Source organism: Podarcis melisellensis (genome assembly GCF_964234715.1).
Source record: "Podarcis melisellensis genome assembly, chromosome: 5".
NCBI classification, from domain to species: domain Eukaryota; kingdom Metazoa; phylum Chordata; class Lepidosauria; order Squamata; family Lacertidae; genus Podarcis; species Podarcis melisellensis.
This window is the reverse complement of record NC_138537.1, coordinates 17,034,543-17,059,749: the sequence shown is the minus strand read 5'-3', so window position 1 is coordinate 17,059,749 and position 25,207 is coordinate 17,034,543. Positions and strand designations below refer to the sequence as shown.

The following is a 25,207-nucleotide window of genomic DNA, read 5'->3' as shown; positions in this document are numbered from 1 at the left end:
AATGGACAGGGGCTCAATGTCTTGGGGCGCTGCTGCGGCCGCCCAATTTTTGCCTTCTGAGGCATTTGCCTCAATCCACCTAGTGGTTGTTCCCACAAGCTCTGCCCTTTGAAAGAAGCAACGAGGCCTAACCAGCATGCACTAGGAAGCAAACCCATGCAAGAAAGGGGCAAGGAGCTTTTTTTTACCATCTGTTTTGTTTTCTACCCAAGTACTTATGGCCTCTGCGGAAGCTTTCGTATCTTGGAAATTCACCAGCTTTACAGCTGTCTGAAAGAATTCCTTGTTGCTATGGAGATACTGTTCTTTCACCATGAATCCTTCTTGAAGGTAGAGGGCATTGGCAAGATTAAATGTAAATGCCTTTCCTTCTGAGGGGACGGAGAACAGTGTCTGAAGCGGCTTGAAGGCTTCACCTGAAGAAAATAAGTGTTAAGAGTTAACATCTTCATTTGAAGAACACAAACCAGCTGTGTAATAGGGTAGTTATCCAATACAGACATGCGTTCATAATCCCCGCTTCCTGGCCGAGGTGCTCCCTCAGGTAAGTCTGCAGCAAAGATGAAGAGACACAACACAAATGCTATTATACCTGGAGCAAAGAAAGAGTAAGAATGGGGAATGGCAGAATCACCTCTCCCGAGAACCGAATTTGCTTTTAAATGAGCCAGCCACTCAGGCAAAATGAGAGCAAAGCCTTGATAAAAACAACAGACGGGTTGGTCCAACATCCCTATCTATTAAGTTAGCATTGATCTGAGAGCCAGAATGGTGCAGAGCAGGAATGAGGGAACTTTCTCAGGTTGAGGGCCGCATTAACTCATGGGCAATCACCCAGAGGCCGCAAGCCGGTGGCGTGTGGTGCTAGAGGCAGAAATGGGTGGAGCAACAGGTGCCAACCCTCCAGTCATTCATTTTCCATATGGTTTTCCCAGTAGTGATGTATGGAAGTGAGAGCTGGACCATAAAAATGGCTGATCGTTGAAGAATTAATGCTTTTGAATTATGGTGCTGGAGGAGACTCTTGAGAGACCCATGGACTGCAAGAAGATCAAACCTATCCATTCTGAAGGAAATCAGCCCTGAGTGCTCACTGGAAGGACAGATCGTGAAGCTGAGGCTCCAATACTTTGGCCACCTCATGAGAAGAGAAGACTCCCTGGAAAAGACCCTGATGTTGGGAAAGATGGAGGGCACAAGGAGAAGGGGACAACAGAGGACGAGATGGTTGGATAGTCTTCTTGAAGCTACCAACATGAGTTTGACCAAACTGTGGGAGGCAGTGGAAAACAGGAGTGCCTGGAGTGCTCTGGTCCATGGGGTCACGAAGAGTCAGACACAACTAAACAACAACAGTCATTCATTCATTTATTTTACCCCCCCCCTCCAGTTGTTGTTAGGCTACATATCCCATCAGCCACTGGCCATGTTGACGAAGGCTGGCACTGGTCTGAAGAAGTTTGGTCTAGGAGAAGGGAAGCCCACATTCAATTCCTTTCCAGCCATGAAGCTCACTGGGTGGCTCTGGTTGAAACCAGGAACCATCTTTCAGCCTAACCTACCTGACTGGTTTGCTGTGAGGATAAAGTAAGATGGCAGAGGGGCAGCCATGTGTATCAGCTTGAGCTCCTTGGGGGGGGGGAGGGGAGAAGGATCACCATGTAATTAATGAATTGGCTATAAACCAGGCCAACTCTGCCAGTGACACAGTCTAGACAGGTGGCTAGAGTGACCCAGTTCAGAAGCCATCTGCCAAGCCACAAGTGGTGCAGACATTTTGATCATCACCTTGCCGCATGGCCGGATCCTTGGCCCTAACTGAGGTAAAGGAAATCTTTGAGTAGCAAGACGGCACAGCTACCCCATAACAATGCTGTGTATGCATGCACAGCACATTTCTAATAATAATCTTAAAGTGCATTACAGTTTTTAAAACCTAGCATATGGGTCAACGCCATCAAATTATTTACCATCCTAGTGCACAGTTTTTAACAACCATGCTACTTTGCTGTCTATCTTCATGCCCTCTAATAAAATGCATCAACTTGGACATAAAAGCTACTGGCCATATCCTCTGGAATTGTTCCATTATTGAAGGCGCATCAGCATTTTCTCCTCTTAATAGTCTTGAATGTTTCCTTCTTTTTATTGCAGAAATCTAGCCCTTGCAGATTTAACAAGGGCCCCTTAAATTTTCCCGGATTCAAACTTCATGAATGTATCCTTGAAGGATGCCAGTTCCAGGAGTCTTGAAGGATGCACAGGGCTTCTGGAATGGTTATGGTAAGCTTGTGAAATTGACATGGTCTCAGGGAAAGGGTTAGGAAGGCCTGAACTCCCTCACCATAGCCCAGACATTCAAAACATTGTTTGCTGTTTTGTGTGGTGGTCCCCAGTATTGCTGCCAGGTTTGAGGCAGGGGGCTAGTCAGGGTGCACTGCAGGGATCTTGCCCGTTTCTTGACCCTCCCCCATGTCACCCTGTCACTTTCTGGCCACTTCTGTTATCTTTATTTTAGAGCAGACTTCCCCCAACCACATGCCATCCAGATGTTGTTGTTGTTGTTGATTAATTAATTAAATCTGTATGCCGCCCTACATTCATAGATTTTAGGGTGGTTCACAATATAAAAGAACAACATAAAAAACACCAAATACATAATAAAAATAAGAACAGAAACAAACCAAAAAGTCTCCCCTCCCACAACACATTTTAAAAGGGCATCAGATGTCTATCAGCCAAAGGTGTGTTTAAAGATGAATGTTTTCACCAGGCACCTAAATGTATATACAGTCATACCTTGGTTTTCAAGCAGCTTAGTTCTTGAACATTTTGGCTCCTGAATGCCGCAAAACCCGGAAGTGAGTATTCCGGTTTGCAAACTATTTTTGGAAGCTGAACGTCTGACGGGGCTTCCAATTGGCTTCCGATTGGCTGCAGGAGCTTCCTGCAGCCAATCAGAAGCCACACTTTGGTTTCCGAACGTTTTGGAAGTCAAACGGACTTCTGGAACGGATTCCGTTCGACTTCCGAGGTACGACTGTATAATGAAGGTGCCAGGTGAGCCTCCCTGGGGACAGCATTCCACAAACAGGGAGCCACTGCAGAAAAGGGCTGTTCTCGTGTTGCTACCCTCCAGACCTCTCATGGAAGAAGAACATGGGCCTCAGAAGATGATCTCATATGGAGAGAGATGCTGCTTGAGGTATTGTGGTCCTTAGCCATTTAAGTCTACAACTTCCAGAGATCCTGTTCATTGGTCACGCTGGCTGGGACACGAAGGCACCAGGTTGGGGAAGGGTTTTTTAAAGACATTTTACAGGAAGATGGCTGTGCTGCAGACCACCAGCTAAGTCTTCACCAACCACACCCCATGGGACACAGAGGCACCCTGGGGAATGAAGGTGGCAGGTGGCTGGAGCAGGACTCAGCCAGTGCTACACTTCGCAGCAAGTCCAACCTGCGTGAAACATTTACAAAACAAAACAAAAATAAATAAAAAAGAGATGTTGCAGCAACCAGCTTCAGTCCCATACAGATGTCGGGGGGCCAAGTGCTATAGAGCCCCATATTATGTCTTGAAGTTTGGCCTTATGAGTGCCATTGGCATGATGGTTTGAAACTGTGCAGTAGGGTGATGAGTCCGCTCACCCGTTTTGGTGCCGCAGCATTGCAGAATGCCAGAGGCTTCACCAGGGCCCCAACGAGGGAAATGGAACAGTGGTGCCCTTCCTGATAGGCCATGAGGGCTGTCTATCAGTAACAGGATCCTAGCCTGCACCTGGCTTTGGCTAATGGGGCTGAGGCTGCACCAGGGGGCAGAGCCGATGGAGCAGGTAGGCTTCCCTCGGCTCCACCCCTTGCCCATTTAAGCAGCCAGCACCTGGGGCATTACCTGTTTGTTCCTTCACCAGGTTTGTTCCTTCACCCTCGGTTTAAGCTGATAGTCAATGACTTTGCTGTGGCTACGGCGGTCACCATCCTTTAAGGAGCCAGGTAGGAATTTGCCCACCGGGCTAATTGGCATGGACCCCCTGGTTTTGCCCACCTCATTGCAATTGTCACAACTGGTTGGGCATCGGGTCAATCCTTTGTTTTGGATGGAGGGGAGGTTGTAGTCTCCGCCTGCCCCTCCAAACGCTGGGGTTTCCCTTTAAAGTGTTATGGGGGAGTGGCCATGTCTGCATGTCTAGGCGGGGCCAGGGCCAAGGGTGCTCCCCCAGATGGTGGTCCCTGCAGGGGTCACCTATTTGATGTAAATCTTAGGAACCCCCATCTGGACTGACCATGCATCACTTCTGGCGGGCGGGCCAGAAGTATTTTGATTGCCCCATGCCCAAGCCAAACCTCTTTCATTGATTGAAATTGAAATACTTTATTGTCGCTTGTACAACTTGTATACAGTGAGATTACACGAACACCCCCCACTCAGCTCTTTTAGTCTTAATTCCCCTTGTTTACTGACGCACACCCACCAAACCCGAAAGTCAGTTGCCCTGTTGTTATCTTTTCATTCAGCAACCTAACAGCCCACGGCTGTTGGTGCGACTAATCCTGCTTCTATATCTTCTGCCTGAGGGCAGGAGATCAAGAAAGTGCCGGCCAGGGTGTGAATAATCCCTGAGAATTTTCCTCACTTTCCTGAGGCAACGTTCTTCCGCAATTTCATCCAGCGGATTCACGGGACAGCCCAAAATATCTTGTTCTGTATTCACCACCCTATAGGCACTTCCTATCAGTTGATGTCAAACCAGTGTACCACACCGTGATGCAGTATGAAAGGACACTTTCTATTGTTGACCGGTAGAAGGAGATCATCAAATGTTGATTGACATCGTTCTTCTGCAATACTCTGAGGATATGGAGTCTCTGTTGGGCTTTCTTAACCACCTGGGTTGTATTTATTTTCCAAGTAAGGTCTTTATTGAGATAAACACCTAGGAATTTAAAGAAAGAGACTCTTCATCTGTATTCAATAAAGTTGTGGCCTGTTTTGACCCCAAACCCAGCCTCACTGGTCTCTTATTTGTGGCCTGGGTTGGGGTATGGGAATCTGATGCCTGGTCCTGCAAGTAACTTGATGCCATTTACCCATATGCTAGGTTTTAAAAGCTGTAATGCATTTGATGAGTTTTATTAAAAATGTACTGTGCATGCACACTCACATAGCATTGTTATGGCTATGCCATCTTGCCACTTGTAGTTTTTCTTTTGCTCAGTCTGCAGCCATGCGGAAAGCAGATTATAAGAACTTCTGCATCACTTGAGTGGTGAAAAGTTCCAAGGACAATGCTCTCAGGGTTAGATTACTGTACTTGGATGAGAAAGTATTGGAAGCTTGCAGAGCGCAACCCTATGCATGTTTTCTCAGAAGTCAGATTGCCTCCAGACTGTCAGTATTTTGCAGGAGGGATTCACGAGCACAGCAGAAATATAGGTTAGCACAATTCAAGGGAGAGCTCTGTCGCCTTGGCGTAACAAATCCACTTAAAAATAAGTTAGTTGCAGTTAGGAAGATGATAGGAAAATGCACTTCAGAATGTGGAGTGAGCGGATTATTTACAGGAAGATGTGTAATCCTGCAATCATTTCAGGATGAATATTCATTCCCTTATAACCTCCCCACAAACAAATCACAATGAAAGCTCAGTAAAGACCGGGCTTCATCTAAGTATCAACTGACTACCATCCTTTACTATAATTAGCTGACCACTGGAGTGGTCTAACAAAGGAATGGTTTTTCAGCACTCCTGTCCTAATAGCACATATCAGAGAATCAAAGAATTGTAGAGTTGGAAGAGACAACAAGGGTTAATGCAGGAATCTTTTCCACAAGATGGGGGTCGAACCCATAACCTTGAGATTAAGAGTCTGATGGCATCACAACAGAAACCCCATAGAGGCAGCAAGAGGCAGAATAGGTCCTGGGCTACAGTTGAGACCAGAGAGGGACAGCAGCTTGTCAACAGGCAAGCATTCAGTACGACAGACCCCCTGCTACTGAATCTGAATTATCCTCATTTCATGCCACAGGTTGTTCATTTAAGACCACGGTGGCTGCATAAGAACAAGGCTGATAAAGTGCATTATTTCACACTCCTCCTAATATCACTTCATGTTGCCATCTAGCAAGTCAGATGTTGCATTTCTAAAGCAATAGAAAGTCCTGGGAGCTCCAGCAGGGATTAAAATAAGCTTAAATAAGGAGAAAGCAAGATCTGTTGAATTTAAGAGTAAGCTGAAAGCATCCAAGCGCTGTTCTGATGACATATAAATTTATCTTTCAAAACGACTCTCTGCACAATTTTCAGAACTGGTGTTACAGAAGATATTGAAGCTTTTTAAAAAAAATACTTCATGTGTTAGTCATCCTGATCTTTCCTTCATGAACAACTTATATGTACTCTAATGAACCTCCACTCTTAAAGTCACATATCCCTTTAAAAAGGGTTTAAGGGTTTCCTATTTGGGTTTTTCTTCTAGTGGTAAAATGTGCACTTGAGGTATAATCACCAAACTTTTATTAACAAGGAGACAATTGAAACCTTATATGGTGGAGATGCATGCGTGCATTGACCACAAAGTTTGGTTCAGACTCTAATTTGGTGCTCCTTAAAACAACCTAACCCAGCAATTTAGAGGCTCCCCAATTTACTTCAGGGGTCCAGGCTTGCCTCATTTCCTCTGCTGCATCTCATATAAGGAAATAAACATGAACTAAAGCTTTTTTTTAAAAAAAATGAACAAAAATGTGTGTAATTTTGAAGCATGGTAGCCTCTAGACTGCCAGATTGCAGACAAGATGATCCATGGGGTTTTATGTTGGAAGATGTGATTTACCCCACTCCACCGCTGGACTTAACTTTAGCTATGGCTATTTTTAGTATGGCCAAACTGGATGAAATTTGCAGGCATGGTTGCTCCTTCTGAGAGCATGAATCCTGCCAAATTTCAGAAGGATAACTGATTTCTCTACAAGGACAGCTATTACAGTTTTGGGGTGGGTGATGAGCAAACCACTTCATCTCCCCATGTGTTTTATGGACCATTGTTCTGAAAAGAGCAGATGTGAAGGAGGTTGCCTGTGGATAAGAAAACTGCTGGATTTCAGGCAAATAAGTCTGGGGACTTTTAAAGCTGATTTTTGGGTAGGAAGACCAGATGATGATAATAATATTTAATAGTAAATTTTATTTATACCCCGCCCTCACCAGCCAAGGCCAGGCTCAGGGCGGCTAACAACCAATAATAAAAACAGTTGAATGAATACAACTTAAAAACAAGATTAAATACAACATTAAAACAATTACAATTAAAATGCAGCCTCATCACAAGAGGAGAAAGGAAAAAGAAAGAGGGGGAGGGAATCAAATTGACTCCAAGCCAAAGGCCAGGAGGAACAACTCTGATTTACAGGCCCTGCAGAAAGAAATCAGATCCCGCAGGGCCCTGGTCTCATGAGACAGAGCGTTCCCCCAGGCTGGAGCCAGTGTTGAAAAAGCGCTGGCTCTGGTTGAGGCTAATCTAACTTCCTTAGGGCCTGGGACCTATTTATGGACCTTAAGGTCCTCCGTGGGGCATACCGGGAGAGGCAGTCCCGTAGCTATAATGCTTATGGGAAGCTCAAAAGCAGAACCTGGGTGAAACAGCACTAATTCCACTTGCCGTTCCTAGCAAGTGGTATTCAGAGGCATAATGTCTCCCACAGTAGAAACAGAACATAGTCATTATGACTAGTAACCATTGATTGCCTTTATTCTCTTTTAAAGCCATCCAAGTTGATGATAATCACAGCCTCTTGTGGGAGCAAACTCCACTGTTTGCGCCCTGAGTGAACTTTATTTTTTCTGTCATGAATCTTCCAAAGTTCAGCTTCATTCGATGGCCCCAAGATTTTGTATTATAATTGAGGGAGGAAAATGTTTTTCTATCCATTTTCTCCACATCAGGCATATTATTGACAACCCCGTTCATGTCCCCCACCCACATATTGACGTTTTCTTCTTTAACCAAAAGGCGTCAAAGGTTTGCTCCAACCCTTTGAGCATTATGGTTGCCCTTTTCCAGCTCTACAATATCCTTCTTGAGGTGAGATGACCAGAAAGACACACAGTGTTCCAAGTACCGTCTCACCATAGATTTGTATGGTGGCATTCTAATATCGGCAGTTTTATTTTCAATCTCTTTGCTAATTATCCTTAACAAGAATTTTGCCCTTTTCATAGCTACCACATACATGGCCAACACATTCATCAAGCTATCCACTGACCTGGGGCATTCGGTTTTCCATTTTTCTCTGCTAGGTGACAATGATTTATTTATTTCTGGAATCCTTATAATAAAGCTATGTTTGAGCTGCTAAAAGACATATTTAGTCATTTGTGAAGAATGATGTGATAGAGGAAGATAGTCTGGCTACAGATCAGGAAACTGGGAAAAGAAATATACGGATTATTAATCATGTCTGGATGACTTACCTTTACACCTGGGATAACCCAGTATAGGATGATTGCTGGGATGTGAATAAATGTTAGGAGAGGATATATTTATTAGATAAAACAAAATTTAAAGATTCCTTCCTGTAACCCCTTAGAGACCAACTAAGTTAGTTATTGGTATGAGCTTTCGTGTGCATGCACACTTCTTCAGATACACTGAAACAGAAGTCACCAGACCCTTATATATAGTGAGAGGGTGGAGAGCGGTATTACTCAGAAGGGTGGTGAGAATGGGTGATTGGCTGATAGGTGTGGTAAACCTGCTGACGACTGTTAACAACTGCAATTGGTCTTACAGGAAAAAGCAAGGGGTGAGATGGCTAAAAATAGCTTTATCATGTATAATGAGATAAGAATCCAATGTCTCTATTCAGACCAGGTCTCTCCATGGTTTTTACAATCTTGTAAAAGGTAAAGATAACATTTTTCTCATCCAAAATACTTGTTGAAGAATAACACATACAGCAGCTTTGTTCAGGCAGGCTTAAAATGGTAATTCAGTTACGGAGACATACTTAAGTCTAGCTTAAGATGGAATATGAGCATTGGACCTTAGACTTAGCCTCTGAAAAGGAGAATGTGCCCAGGCAGGTAAGAGAATATTTATGGCTACACCCTCCCCCTATTACAGCACAGTGAGAGTGTCTCTCACGGTGTTCTCTCTAGCAAACTTACAGGAAAGCTCCACGAGCTTCAGCTCCTATCATGTGCCTATCTAGCAAGATCCGAATTGTTGGTTTGAGTGCATTTTAAATATCCCACAATGATAAACAGGGTAAGTTCACACAATCTATTTACTGGGCCTTTGTAAATCGACAGGATATTCATTCTCTCCACTGTGCAGAGGATAGCCTAAACATTCAATGAAAATTGTTGTTTGTGTGAAAGACCCATACAAGTGAAATAGAGAAATGTCCATGGTTGAGTATCAGTCAACATGGAACACCCATCTCATATGTTTACACTGAAGTGTAGGTGGGTTCCCACGGGGCAAGACACAGCGATAATGGCAAGAACCATTATTGAACTACATCAGTGGAAAAGACCCTGATGTTGGGAAAGACTGAGGGCACAAGGAGAAGGGGATGACAGAGGACGAGATGGTTGGGCAGTGTTCTTGAAGCTACCAGCATGAGTTTGACCAAACTGCAGGAGGCAGTGGAAGACAGGATTGCCTGGCGTGATCTGGTCCATGGGGTCACGAAGAGTCGGACACGACTAAAAGACTAAACAACAACAACCATGCCTGACATTGGCAGCTGGCATGCCTGTGTACCTGCTGGAGCTCACATATATATAGAAGTCAACCGCTAACCAGAGACACCCAATCTGATCGGTAAAGCAAAAAATGGTTGTCACTCCTCCTCACTGAGAGAGCAAATGAGAGGGAAGAGGACAGAGGTGGAGGATAATTGCTGAAAAGAATAAACCATGGCCAAGATCTCTTTCATGCCCCTCTTTATATCTCAAAGAGCGACATTTTTACAAAAACAGCAGTGTGAAGCCAATCAAGCATTAAGCCTGTTCCGTCACTAGATCGTGTGATTGCATGTACTGCACAGACATTCCAGAGACCTTCCTTTTGTGTCCATGATTGATAGCAAGGCATTTGGAGGAATTTAGAGGAAAGAGGGTTTATTTCATAATGTATTTTCTAAAGGGGGAAAAATGAACCATAATAGTAGGCAATCATCTGCTTGAATGGGTGGATTTACATCTTCAGTGAAAGGGCTAAAAGAAATGCCGCAAAGATGCCCATCTGTCTTTAGGTTTTGTTTTTTAAATTATTTGCCATAGATGTCAAAGGATTATTATTATTATTTTTAAAAAAAGTAAACTAAGCTATGGCAAATATGTTCCTTGCACACTGGGGTTGATTTGTAGATTTCATTTTGCCCAAACTGCATTTGAGATACAAACAATTATATCCAGCTATTACATTTTCTTAGACCTTGCATTTGAAAGCAGCCTTCAGTTATCAGACCTTTTAGCTTCATAGGAGGCAAGGTTTGTTTTGTTTGCATTTGTTTGCTTTTGCTTCTGCACAAGATACAGAAAGCAAAATGTCGTGTTGCATGCCAGCAGACAAGAGGTAGGGCTTATACCTCTCTACTGTGCAAGTCACTCACAGTGAGAAACCTCAGAGAGCTTTGGTGATATCTACATTTTCCATGGATGAACATACTGTTGCAGAACACTTGGGATTTGAAAAGGCCCAAAGTGAGAAGTGGAGCTACATGTTGTTGTTGGTTTTTGTACTTATAAAAGACCTTTTTTTTCTAAGCACTGTGCACATATTAAAAGATGAGGGCATCCCTGCCTACATGCTCACAATCTAATAAATAAGATGCAAAAGGAATAAGAAGGGAAGAGGAAAACGAGTATTGGAATAATTGCTCCCCCACTGACCAGTGGATGGAGCCAGACTGACTTTGGCACTACAGTGGTACCTCGGGTTACATACGCTTCAGGTTACATACGCTTCAGGTTACAGACTCTGCTAACCCAGAAATAGTGCTTCAGGATGAGAACAGAAATCGTGCTCCGGCGGCGCGGGGGCAGCAGGAGGCCCCATTAGCTAGAGTGGTGCTTCAGGTTATGAACAGTTTCAGGTTAAGTACAGACCTCCAGAACGAATTAAGTACTTAACCTGAGGTACCACTGTATGTTCTTTCTGGGAGGCAAGGGAATGCTTTCTCTGAATGTGGATCTTTTTGTAGCCGAAACAACACCATTCAGGGACAAGAAAGAGCTATCACCAGATGGGCAGCAGGTAGGGCAGAACTTCAAGGTTTGAAGGACAAAATAATTGAGGAGGAACCTCTGCAAAAACAAAACAAACCCCTCTCCATTGAGGACTGAGCCTATCCAGTAGCCACAGAATGCTCACTGACAGTTGAAGTGTGTGGCATACAAAACCAGGCAGAGGGGAATTGGAACGGAGGTTTTTATGTCTTTTAAAAATGATTTTATTGTGTGTCAGTAGTTGGTTTCCATATTGTATCGAAATTAGTCAAAGCGGTTCACTACAAGTAGTATATAATATTTTTAAAAATAACCTATTTGTCTCTGTGCATACACCAATGATTATTTATTATTCCATTTATTATTGTTGCATTTACATCCCACTACCCCTCTCCGTTTGCTTACAAATACAAAACCCAACATAAAAAACAAAAGTGATTTAACTGTTACCATGCAACTTAGCAAACAACAGCAAAACTCAAGAAGAGCAGGTAGCTAGCCAGATCATTCTGATTGCAAACATTGGATGGCTACACCGGCTGGGTCTGATGAAAGTTGCAGTCTAAAACAGGAGGTGGAGGGAAAGGGAGCACCAGGTTTGAGAAGGCTGGGGCAGACACTCACCATCATTTCCTTGCAGGTTGAGAAGCTGCCTGATCTCATCGCGTGCTTTTCCCTTGGCTCCTAAGTGGATTGTTCCGAGGGCCAGCAAAACTCCAAGTGGAGAATAGAGAATGTTCTCATTTTTCCGGGAGACAGAAAGAACCCGGGACAAATCCACTGCCAAGCGTGCGGTGCTTTCAGCCACAGGTTGGGAGGTATGACTTCCGGTGAGGTGGATTCCGGTGACAGCAAGGAGAAGGTTTGGAAGTAGAGCTCTCCTCATTGTACTGCAGAATGTTCGGTAGCTCCTTGAGCTGTTGAATTGTTGGAAAGGAGGTTTAATAATGCATAGTCAAATTGCTTCCATTCCCTTTTAGGAATTATCCTCTCCCCCCCCCCCAACACAATGAAATCTTCACTTAGATTTTGTTTCCAGAATAACCTCATACAAGAGACTGCTATTTTCAGAGTACACCCTCCCTTTTGGAAGGGGGGCACCTTCCCAGCATCACAAATCCTTGTCCTACAAGCCATTCTGCTGTCTGCAGGGGACTGGAGGAGGAAGGAAGGAATTGTAGTGTACATTTGCAAGACATATTATGTTTGATGTAAGCAAGTGTAAAGGGTGTAAAGGGATAAGCAATGAGAAGGGGAATAAAACACCCTGTCATAACATATAGGTAAAGTACCCCTGGACAGTTAAGTCCAGTCAAAGGTGACTATGGGGCTGCGGTGCTCATCTTGCTTCAGGCCGGTGTTTGTCCACAGACAGCTTTCCGGGTCATGTGGCCAGCATGACTAAACTAATACTGGCGCAACACTGTGACGGAAGCCAGAGTGCACGGAAACATCATTTAACTTCCTGCCACAGCAGTACCTATTTATCTACTTGTACTAGTATGCTTTTGAACTGCTAGGTTGGCAGGAGCTGGGACAGAGCAATGGGAGCTATCCCGTCGTGGGGATTCGAACTGCCGACCTTCTGATATATACTAGTGGGGTTATGACCATATACACAGGTCTTGGGGTTGTGGTGGATAGGAACGTAAGAAGAGCTCTGTTGGATCCGGCCAAAAGTCCATCTACTACAGCACCCTGTTATCGCAGTAGCCAGCCAGATGCCTATGGAAAGCCTGCAAGCAACAAACCTCTTTCCACTTGTAAGTGTTACCTTTGTACAGTAGGCTGCTTTCAACACCCACTCTATCCAAACAAGCAAGAGGTATTGGCAGAGTTCAAGGACCTGTTCTAGCCAGGCAAAAGTGCTTGGGGCCCAAAGCAGAAGCAGCGAGGGCTGTGGCTTGCAGAGAGTTCCAGGTAAGAGAGGCCTGAAGGGGAGCATTTGGCCTCTGGGTTTGAGGTTCTCAACCCCCGTTCTAAACTACACAGGACTTCCTTATGAGTAAACTGCAGGCTTGTTTAAGCCTCTTACTATTAGATTCCTGGTAAGTCCCCTTATATCCCTCTTAAAAGAATGAACACGCCACAATCTTGTTTAAAGTATATAAAAGAAGTTTACTCACATCATCAGTTCACAGTTGGATCCCTGAAGGCAGACTTAGTTACAAAGTATATACATGTAGGTCTATCCGATATGGAGATAGTCCCTTTCTCCTCTGAAAGCCAACAGAGCATCTCTAGCCATAAAGCTGCTGGTCCAACGAAGGAGGAAGTCAAAGAGAGAGGGATGGCTGCGTGCCTTGTCCTTTTTGTTACCTGGACAGGTAAGGTCACGCCACGTCTAGTCACATGCAAGAGGAACTTCCTCTTCCATCTCAGCCCAGGAGGAAACAGGAAGTTCCGACTTGCTGAATCAAACATCCCCCTGCATGTCCACTCTAGGAAAACAAGGAATGTTGTATTTGACTGCTACTTATGTATCACATCCCACATAAACTCATTTAGAACTGGTCTTTTAAGATTCCGCTCAGTGGGCAATATTCAGTTCCAAAGGAACAGCCACCTTCCTTCCACAAATGCAGTTTCTCTGACAATGTAAAGCTTTCTTTCCCTTATGCTCTATCACCAGCGCCTTTATCGCACCCATAAATCAAAGATCCATTTGAAAGGCAAAGCGAATACAGACTCCTACGCCGTGTTAAAAAGGTGATGGAGACATTTTCATATCCTCATGCAGGGACGATGTCTGCAGTCACAAGCTGCCAGCAATATTTATTCTGAATGGCCATTTAAGACACTCCCAACATAACTTAATTTTCTTTTCCACTGATGGAAATTACCGTGCTGGATTTCCTGGCATCATGGATCAGCAGTGCTGTTTTGCCACTGATAATTAATGGTTTCGTGGTAAATAATGGATGCAGCTGCAGAGCCATTTGGCACATCCGTAATGTGAGGTCTGCTTCCCGGCGTTAATGAAACTGACATCCCAGCATAACCTGTCTTTAGGGTCAGTCAAGCTGTTTGGGGAGTAGGCGAGTGGGCAGATAGAAGAAGAAGAAGAAGAAGAAGAAGAAGAAGAAGAAGAAGAAGAAGAAGAAGAAGAAGAAGAAGAAGAAGAAGAAGACGACAGCCCTCTTGTAGCATTGATCAGTTGTATAATGAAAGTGCGTGTTATGCAGGGTGGAGAAGAGCTATACTAGGACTGAAATACGTACATTTGCACTTGAAAATTCTCCTCTGAACATTGGCAGGGGGTGATGGAGAAGGGGAGAAGAGGAGGAGGAGGAGGAGGAGGAGGAGGAGGAGGAGGAGGAGGAGGAGGAGTAGTAGTTTGGATTTGATATCCCGCTTTATCACTACCCTAAAGAGTCTCAAAGCGGCTAACATTCTCTTTCCCCTTCCTCCCCCACAACAAACACTCTGTGAGGTGAGTGGGGCTGAGAGACTTCAGAGAAGTGTGACTAGCCCAAGGTCCTCCTCTGCATGTGGAACCCGGTTCCCCAGATTGCAAGACTACCGCTCTTAACCACTACACCACACTGGCTTTGGGTACAGTTCGGAGTAAAGTGGCAGGAGAGGAGAGGGTGAAGCACATAACATAGTGTCACATTTTTTCCTTTAAGGCTGTCTCCCAAATATTTTCTTTAAGCCATGCCACTGGACAGAGTATTAATATTTATTTATTGCAGCTATATCCCACTTTTCCTCCAAGGAGTTCAAGATGGTCACATGGTTCCAACCTCTCTTCATTTAATCCCCACAACAACCCTGCGAGGTAGGTTAGGCCAGGAGGTGGTGACTGATCCAAGGATACCAGATGAGCTTCATGGCTGAGAGGGGATTTGAGCCCTGGTCTCCCAGGTCCTACCCCAATGCTTTAACCACTAAACCACACTAGCTCTCTTTACAGGTTTATTTATCAATACAAAACTTTAATATTCTGTCCATCCTCCAATTTCGGGGTGGGTGGCTAACAACAAGACTTTAAAAAAAACAGCTAGCCAAATTAAAACAAAGTTTGCAATGTTTGCCTTGGCCCTGAGAGTTCTCCCGTATCTTTAGGTATGGCAAACAAGGAGAAAATAATCTCCATCTGTGGTTTTTCCCATCTGACATATCTAATCAATTCTCAAACCTATTTTTCTTCTTCTCTGCACAATTAAAGTTGCAAAGTCCTGCAATCCATAAGGCAGGTATGGGGAACCTTCAGCTCTCCAGATGTTGATGAACTACAACTTACATAATCCATGGCAACATCTGGAGGGCCACCGGATAATCAAACGCACCGCAATGCAGAAACAACTGAGGATCCAACAAGTGCAGGAAACTGGTTTCTTGGTCCAAAATCTTAACACATTTTGAGCAATGCCAGCTGCCCCAGCAAGTGTAAGGAGCTCGTTTTGGAGCTAGTCTTACAGTTAAAAACATATTGGGAATAATGCTTTAGACTGGTTGGGTCAATAAGCCAGTTTCCTAAACCTGTGGGAGGTTTTCATTGTTCTTCGTACTCACTTTACAGCAGGGATAGGGAAGCTGAGGCCCCCCAGATGTTGTTGGATTTCAACTCCCCATCAGCCCTGACTTCTGGCCATGCTGGCTGGGGTTGATGGAGTCTACCAGCCTTTGGAGAGCCAGCCCTTCTCCACAAGCCAAAAGAGAAGGCAAAGTCCATTGCAGACCAAGTGAAGGGAGGGAGGGACACTGTGTCCATGAATCGCTTGTCCTGCATGGCTGAACTAATTCAGTCCCTGCTTTGCTTCTTCATATTTCAGTACTGGGGAAGCCACATAGATGCCTCCAGCAGAGCTACCAAAGGCAGGATATTTCAGCACGAGCTGGAACAACATCATTACTTATTTAGAAATGGACTCGTGTGAACTCTTCAGGAGCAGGATCACTTTCTGCTGCAAACTTAGTGCAAAGAGCAAAGCAGAGGCCCACAGAAATACTCCCTGTAACCACGGTGAAAGAAAGGAAAATGACATGGCAATGAAAGGTAGGGCATATATGTCACTTGAGCTTTGCATTCATAGTTGCCACTATTGTGCCATCTTCCGCCTCCACTTTTTAATGACTTTATCAGGGCATATAAAAGGCACGTACCTGGAAAACGGCAGCATCATATTCTCCATTCAGCGATTTGCAGAAGGTCTGTGCATCCAGCGTAGGCTGTCGAGTAATGCAAAGATCGAGGAGAAGGCCAAGGGCGTTTACATGGCAACATTTATTGGGGAAAGCTGCTTGATTAATGAGGCAGGCACGTAACAGGTGGTCACCGAATGTGTTATGAAAGGCTGCTTTTCTTCCCAAAGTGCTGTACTGTTAGATAAACCAAGCAGCTCGCTTTGCAAGAGGCTCAAACATCAGGCCGTTTGTAAACGTTCCAGCAGAATCGAAACGACGACCGCGAATCTCACGAGGAGCCCCAGAATCCAGTCCAATTTGTTGCTGCTTCACCTTGGGTGTTATTGGCTGGAAAAGTTATTTATACAAATTGCTCCCCTAGTGAACCCTGGGACATAAATGGTCATATCCACCTGTCCAGTGAGCGCTCAGCTAGCTGAATGGTTTAATTGTGTATATCCTTACGGACACGTGCATAGATACATTTTGAAACGGGCAGAAATGATGCAGGGGTGTTTAAGAAGGAAAGTCTACATGTAGCAATTGACCAGAGTCCTTGAGGGCTTAAGTTTGAGATAGCATTCAGCATCAGAATCTATTTTTACTGAAAGCACTCAGCCCTGGTTTGAAAAGAACATAAGTGGAACGACGGGTGGAGGCCTTAATGAAATGCAGAAATCTTATTCCAAGTCCAGGGCCAGTATCTGGTTTCAGGAGGCCCTGGTCAAAGTGCTCTCAGTGGACTTCCCCAGTGGGCCCTTCTAGAAGATGCAGAGTCCTCCCCATGATGGTGTTGGGCTTACCAGATAGCAAGCAGAAATATGAAGAATTGAACAACTGGGAAACTGAGAAACTGAAATGGACATATTTGCCCATCGCTAATCAGTGCTGTGCCTACTTAACATTGTTTTGTCCTTTTGCTGTTGCCACCAAAGTTTGTGAAGTCTTAGTAAACCCCCCACCCCCAAAAAAGACTTAGGGGCTGATCAGGTCCCCAGGATGGGGGTTCGCCACTCCAGACCTATTTGGAAATTGGACTGGGCAAAAACAAATGATCGTGTGAAATCAACCTCACCTAGAGGAGCAATAACTTTGGATTTCTGAACCTTTGTTTTCAGAATGGTTAAATATTCATTACATGAGCAGAGGATGGCATAAATATCTTTAATGAATTGCTATTAAGACAATCTTCTTCAATAAAGGAAATGGCTTCCAGTTCTTGTCTGCTTTTTCTCAAGTACATAAACAAATCACAAGTACATGGCAGGCAGAAGATTCAGGCCTGCAGTACTGACATTTTTTCATCATTTTTTTTTTTTTGCTGCATCTCAAAAAGCAGACAAACCTTTAATCCATAATAAATGTAAGAAAAGAAGCAAAACTTATATTCTGACTGTACGACACAAATGCACTTTTTCATTCTGAATTCGGATTTTGAAGCTTCTTGTCGTCCTTTGATTTGGTTAACCGTTCCTCAAACCATTTTTCTTCTACGGTCTAGCAATGCTGTGCAAAACCTTGCTCTAGCAAAGGAAAAGAAATATTGAGAATGAAGGGAATAGGTTTGTACAACACAAAGACTCATTGTTTCCACTTAGGTGAAGCATAGTCAAGTTTATTTAGTTTATGCAACTTCTATCCAGTGTTAGTCATACTCAGAACAGATCCATTGGTTCCATTGTGTCTGGGAACTGCCATCGGAACAGGGGAGGGAGGCAGGGGGGCCGTTGGGATACAGAGAGCCTCTGAAACCCCTGAGGAGCAGTTCCTCTTCCAGTGGTGGGAAAAGCCACACCTCCAGTGGAGAAGAGAGGGAAGTGGCCAGCCAAGCGAGGAAAGGGCTTGAGGATGCTGCTGAGAACCCCAGCGCCTCACCTCGACAGGCTGGCCAGGAGGGATGCACACCACATCCATCGCCCAGCTTGCACAGAGGGGTGAAATGCAAGGAGGGGAGGAGGAGGCTTGGGGTGCCAAAGTTCTTATGTTGGGGGAGAAACCGGAAGGGGCCGTTCCCGGATTCTGCAAGTTACTAAGATGGACATGAACTTTGTAGATCTGCACTATAAATAGTTACACAGTTGGTCTCCGACCGTAATAAATTATCTATCATCTATCTATCATCTATCATCTATCTATCTATCATCTATCTATCATTCATCTATCTATCTATCTATCTATCATCTCTATCTATAGCTATCTATAGCTATCTATCTATCTATCATATATCTATCTATCTATCTATCATCTATCTATCTATCTATCATCTATCTATCTATCTATCTATCTATCTATCTATCTATCTATCTATCATCTATCTATCATCTATCTATCTATCTATCATCTATCTATCTATCTAGTTTGCACAACAAAACCTGTAAAAGACAGGTTGGAGTTCTGCCTGGTTACTCACGAGCAACCACCATCAGCACCTGACACATTGGTTCCATTGATTCTCCATTCTTCAAAGCCCCAACCAGAAAAAGGTGACTTTACCTTAGGAACACAGGAAGCTGCCTTGTACCCCATCAGACCATCGGTTCATCTGGCTCAATATTGTCTGCACTGACTAGCAGTGTCATTTCAGGTCAGTAACTCTCCCGGCCCAACCTGAAGATGCCGGGAATTGAACGAGGGACCTGCTCTATCACTGAGCCATGGCCCTAGCGAGGATGTCTGGCTACATCCCTTCAGAGGCCCCATTATCAAGCAAATGTAGACCAATAATAAGCATGCAGTGGAGAGAGCAAAATGATCAAGGATGCATTAAGATATTAAAGGGAGAGGGGAACCAGAAAGGCTTTTAAAAACAAAAAAAAAAACCTGTAGAATTAGTTTATAGCTAATTCTTTTGGTGAAGTTTAAAGAACTGGGGCAGAGACAAGGAGGAGAAGGTGATCTGGGTCAACTGTTTCCATCCAATTTGCAAGACAGAAACAAGGGTTTTGCAAGAAAGCATTGTAATATGATATATTATAACCTAACAAAATGTAATATCAATGTGCTGGAGTCGAGATTATGTACAATGTATTATTTATTGGGTGTAACAGGCAAAGTTCTTCTTAAAAGAGAACAGGACATTCTGTGACTGTACAGTACGCAAGCTGTGTACTCCGAACCAGCGCTATTTTTCTGGAAAAAAGAGGTGCTGGAACTCACCACGAACACCTCCTTTGTTCCCTTATAATAGCAATGGTGCCCACCTGAGAGGTACTGGAACTGAGTTACAGCTGAAAATAGCCCCGCTCTTAACAACAGGGGGAGGGCATCTCAGCTAAGCTTAACACCCCTGGCAGATCCTCTGGCATTTCACAGGGACACACTCCAGTGTATGAGTGGGAGGGGCAGCGATCAAAGTCCAGCAGCACAGCTTGCATGACAAGGTCGACACAATCCATATGCAGGCGGAAAACTGGGACTGGTAGATGGCTCCAGGTGACAAAAGCAGGCAAGCAAGCCATAGACCACTGGTCCTGCTAGCTAGGGATCATGGGAGTTGTAGGCCAAAAATATCTGCAGGGCACACACACACACATACACAGAGGGAAGGATGGAGGGAATGTATATGGTTAAGGAATTCGGCATTAACAGGGGATGTTGGCTCCATTTGACAGATGAGGAAGACCAAGAAGTCGAGCACTCTAACCATTACACAACACTGTTTCTCAGTTTTCAGTTCCATGGCAAAGCAATTGCATAGCAAACCATGGGGGCTTCCTTGGTGGACAAATCCATGATTTCCAAGGGAATTTTGTTGTTCCCTATCTTGTATCTAGGGAAGCTCTCTCACACGCAGGGTCTGTAGACTTTCTTTAGAGGAATTACCTACAAAACCTCTTTATCATCTTAGAAGCTGTCTTTAGACTCTTTCCCCTGCCTCCTTCTCAACGGGCCAACGCTTGCCTCATGTCATCACCAGGTGGCATCCTTCATACCTACCTCCTTTTTTTGAAGCAAAGCTTGATTCATTTTCCTTTCAACTTCCCTTGCTTTCTCTCGTTTGTTATCCTGCCTCTGTTGCACATTTCCTCATGCAGCTGCCTTGATTTTTTTTCACGGTCCAGAATTTCTTTGGGGAATAAGTTCTTTTCATCAAATGCAGCTTTCAGGGCTACAGGACGAAAATAAAGAAAATTAATAAATAACCCCATTACGACTGGACCGGTTCATCTTTATTTTGAGAGAGAGAGAGAGAGAGGAAGAGAGAAGACTTGTGGTGAATGCGAAAATGAATGAGAAGAAGAAAGCAATACAAAACACAGGCTATTTATTGGTAAGTCGTCATCCTATAGCAATTAAGAAACAAAAACCCCTTTTGGTTTAACATGTTAAGGGCTTTCTGTGTTCACATAAGCTCCAAAATGCTGGGGAATGACAGCTGTTAAGTTGCATGTATCCAACTGACAAATAATACCACTCACATAAAATTCCATTCATGTAGAATTAAAGGTAAAAAAGAGGGGGGAGGACCCCTGGACGGTTAAGTGCAGTCAAAGGCAACTATGGGGTTGTGGTGTTCATCTTGCTTCAGGCCGAGGGAGCCGTTGTTTGTCCACAGACAGCTTTCTGGGACATATGGCAGCATGACTAAACCGTTTCTGGCGCACAGAGGACTGTGAAGAGTGCCAGAGCACATGGAAATGCCATTTACCTTCCCGCAGTAGTGGTACCTACTTATGTACTTGCCCTGGTGTACTTTTGAACTGCTAGGTTGGCAGGAGCTGGGACAGAGCAACGGGAGCTCACCCCACTGCATGGATTCGAACCGCCAACCTTCCAATCAGCAAGCAAAAGTGGCTCAGTGGTTTAGACCACAGCGCCACCTGCTCCCTTGTAGAATTACTAGGGGCCTTGCCCCAGCTCACTTCACTCACCAACCCCTTTGCCAATCTCCATTCCCTTTTAAAGGAGTGGGGAGGTGCTTCACAGAGCAGTTTGCTAAAGTGCTTTGTGAAGCACCTCTCCCTCCTGGGTTAAACACCTGCGACCAGCGCTGCTTCCTTGATCTCCAGTCTGCTGTTGGCCCACCCACTGGAGGCCACACAAACCGCAGACCTAGATCTCTCTGTATGTGAATAGGAAAGTGGCTGCAGCTGAACCATAACTTCAGCTACATAGGCTTCCATGTGCCTGTTCAAGTGAACTTAGGACTTAGGATTCACCAGTGACTCCAAAATTATATTGTCCAGTTGGTGCACGAAAGAGCTTCATCTCAGAGGCTGTATTCTTCCTCACTTGAATATTCCACACACCCCCATCCATTTTAAGGGTGAGGAGAAGGGCTCAAACTGCATAGCAATATGACTTCCAAAGCAAACATTGAGGTTTACACGTTTTTATGACAATGAGAGATTGATCACCCTGGATACCAAAACAAAAACCTTCTGAATCTTTAATGGTTGCAAACTCCTTACTGAAAGTTAACATGAAAGCTTATTTAGTCTTAGTTAGCTTATTTAGTGCCTAAAACAGGAGTTTCAGGAGGATTAATGAGAAAAATTCTGAAGTGCTTCATATAAATTTAATAATAGCGTTTTGTATCCAAAGCTCCTGAGGAGCAAGGAAAGATCCAAAATTCTGGCAAGATTAACGACAGCAAAGAAAAATCAGCATTTTGCCAACTGAGATCATGCACCTGGCTAGTCAAAAAAGCTCTTTGGGAATTGATCCAGCCTCCAAAAGGATTATATTTTAATTTTTTTAATTGCTTTTTGGAGCCATGTGGGGGCTGTCATTGGGCTGTGCTGAATCATCAGCATAAACTCCCATTTAATTCTCTCCTTTTCTCCCCTCAGGGGGCTTTCCATCTAATTCTCTGTTGCCTCTTCTTATCTAGCTGGAAGATATATTTTCCCCTCTATCAAGTCAGGAGTGCTGATGCTGAGATATGAAAATAGCCTTTCTCCTGCACCAGCTCCATTCACTGTTATAGCCTACGAATGATCTGAGGAAGCCTTTGGTGAAGAATCTGCTGTCACGAAGGCAGTCCTTTCTGAGCAGCACTATGCTAAACACTTCTTCTGATGTCCCCACAACTATTCTCCATGAATCAACAAAGGGGTAGGGACCCTTTTACAGCCCAAGCACCACATTTTTTTCTGAGCAACCTTCCAGGGAGCCACTTTCCAGTGGTGGGTATGGCTACAGACAAAGGTGAGTAGAGCAATGAATACAAAATTTACCTTTGTACAGTAGGCTAAGGAGCAGGTGGGGCTTGTCAACCTAGGAAGGCAGCCCATCCAGGAGAAGGAAAACTCTGATCCTATCCCTCTGCTGCCTTGAGGGACATATTCAGGAGAAGAATAAGGAGTAGACCCTACACAAATCCAGGGTGGAGTGCCTAAGACGGTTGAATAGTGGTTTGTACGCCTCCTTCCAGCAACTCCTACAGCCAAGCTGGTACCAAACATATTTCTCAACTTTCCTATGGACCATGTAAGCAAGGCCAAGAGGGGAGTCTTGTCTGGACAACTCAGGATGTCCAGACACACTTCCCAGGCTTGCGCGCCGAGGAGGTCACTTCAGAGCTGCTAACACAGCAGTTTGACTTCCGCCCCAGAAGTGCACTCCATTGTCTCTCAAGATGGAGAGATGCCAGCCAGGAAAGTTGGCTAGTTTCTGCACACTCTAATGCACCCGTCTTTTTCTTCCATCCAGGCAAGCAGGAAACATTATCAGAATTCAAGAACACTCATCAAGAGCTGATGGAGTGGCTTAGAAGTGTGTGTGACCTGGCTTGGAGTGCCACCTTCAGCCCTCAGACCTGTGGTTGCCCATCCTTGAGGGTACCTGTGTTCAGAAATCACGTTCAAAAATTATCCAAGGAGAGAGAGAGAGAAATGAGTGGAATTCTTCTGGGTGAAGTGGAAGGGTCTTTTGTCAACAATTATTTTATTTTCTTTTAAGTGATGTTTGCTGTTAAAGAATTCAGTGTGGGCAGATGTTCGCTTGATTTTGAGTAAAAAGAAAGGACTTCCTTTAAAAACTGGCTAGAAGAAGGGAGGGAGGGGTAAGAAACCAGGAACAGGTGTGATGTCGTTTTGTGGAAGGGAAGACACAGGCTCAGGAAGGATCTTGGGCAGCAGGCCTAGGGAAAGCACCACTTCAGCCTCTGCAGATCTGCTGTGAGTCAGGCTGGCCAATACTGGGCTTAATGGAATTGGGATAAAGCAGTTCATCAAGCCCCTTTGTGTTCATGCAAAAGACCTCCAGTGATCAGCTACCAACAGCAAGAGGCAGCTCCCTCCTGCTGCTCCTACTTCGGGGCTGCCCGTGAACACCTGCCTGGAGCACCTTCCTGAAGACTTTTGCTCTGGCCAGGAAAATGGTCCTCATATTGTTGGCTGGGAAAAGCTGCAAAGCAAAGGAGTCTAGCAGTTCCGAAATCCACCTGTGGTTGACTCAAGAAGACTTTAGGCAGGGACTGGACCACAAGCTCAACATCCGCTTCGGGCCACCCTGGATAACAATGATGAACACCTCACACAAGATGTTGCATGTACAGAAAACATCTCATGGGAGCAAATTCCACCATTTAACCATGCACAATATATTCATTTGTCTGCCCAATACTATCTGTCATGGTGGCGGCAACGTATCTCCTACCCCAGCAGAGAAACTGAGCATCCACCATACCCTTTGATCCTTCAGTGGTCACAGCTTGAGTACAGGCTTGCTCTGCAAGCGCCCTAACCATTTGACCACGGCAAGTGACATATTTAACATGCCAACCTTGTTTACGGCTTGGATTGCCTGCTTCCAGCAACTTCCTGGCTTGTCACATCCTCAAAGGCTTGCCAGTGGCCAAGTGATAAATTCTAGACTTTCCTATTACCGTTACTTTCTTTTAAGAGAGATAAGCTGGTGACCTTTATTTTTGCCTCTTGCTAGCAGGAGCTAGAGTAATGAGGATATAATGAAGGTCTACTTACTTGCCGAAAGGGTAGGCAGCTTTAAATCTTCAGAGTCCTTTTCCGCCAACTTTCCCCCAAAGTATTTGTCAGGGTGCAGAAGAAAGTCGCTCTCATTCATTTCTGTCGTCTCCTCTAGGGCTTCAATATTTAATGACCTAAATACAACTTTTCAAACCAGAGGATTATTCCAAAGGCAGAAAATCATTTCACATATCAGCACAATTGCAGTTGAAGCAAAGCTAATGTTTTGTGCCTAATCATACTATGCCACTTCCACAACTGAGAAATATTCAGCTGGATAAACACAGATACATATGCGGCAAGATTCACTGGCCGTTTTTTATTAAGTTCTGCCAAGGAAAACTCTTAATCTTCCGCATTAAGAAAGGGAGGGCCATAACCCTTAATTTTAATTAACAGGCAAGTTTTCCAAGCAGACGTCACAAAATCTGTCATTTACATAAGATAAATATGATTCTTTTCATTGAGGTTTCCCATCAATGGGGAGTTCTTGACTCGTTCTTGCAATTTATCCCTTGGCTGGGATCCAACAAGCCATGCTGGGGCTTTTCAGCTATTTCCTTCCAGTGACAGTCTCCTGCATTCCATCCCCCAAACCAATCCTGCCCCCTGCAAAAGGTGAGGGGAGTGAAGGCATGGCATTCTAGGAGGTGTGAGCAGGGGTTCACCTCTCAGGTGGGTGCCATTACCATTATAGGAGAACAAGGGAGGCATTCATGGTGAGTTCTGGCCCCTCTTTTCCTTGAAAAATAGCACTGGGTGTGAGGTGCTACATCAAGGATGGAATACATCAGCACCCCAGGTTGTATGCAGGCCCAGTGTGGGACATCCCATGCTCTCACAAAACTCCAAACTCCCATAGCGGTAGCAGCAATTTCTACAAATATTCATTTCTTTGAGCCC

The 25,207-nt window shown here is 44.5% G+C and overlaps 2 protein-coding genes across 3 annotated transcripts in view; both read right to left on the bottom strand.

The window, feature by feature from the left end:
- The window catches only part of SERPINI2 (serpin family I member 2), a 46,175-nt gene extending 28,776 nt beyond the window's left edge, over positions 1–17,399 (bottom strand). The window contains exons 1-3 of one of the 2 annotated variants that reach the window (XM_081911242.1): positions 16,353–17,399; positions 11,868–12,160; positions 189–416 (exon numbers count right to left, since the gene is read on the bottom strand). In XM_081911242.1, the coding sequence (XP_081767368.1) occupies positions 189–416; positions 11,868–12,160; positions 16,353–16,381 (550 nt within the window). In that variant the 5' untranslated portion in view covers positions 16,382–17,399. Of the gene's footprint in view, positions 1–188; positions 417–11,867; positions 12,161–15,761; positions 16,101–16,352 lie in introns of those variants that run through there. The other variant, XM_081911243.1, reaches the window with a different exon arrangement.
- Positions 17,400–17,548: 149 nt separating this feature from the next.
- Positions 17,549–25,207, bottom strand: part of WDR49 (WD repeat domain 49) — a 94,917-nt gene continuing 87,258 nt past the window's right edge. The window contains exons 17-19 of the mRNA XM_081911452.1: positions 24,302–24,448; positions 20,310–20,481; positions 17,549–17,896 (exon numbers count right to left, since the gene is read on the bottom strand). Of these exons, the coding sequence (XP_081767578.1) occupies positions 20,336–20,481; positions 24,302–24,448 (293 nt within the window). The 3' untranslated portion in view covers positions 17,549–17,896; positions 20,310–20,335. The remainder of the gene's footprint in view (positions 17,897–20,309; positions 20,482–24,301; positions 24,449–25,207) is intronic.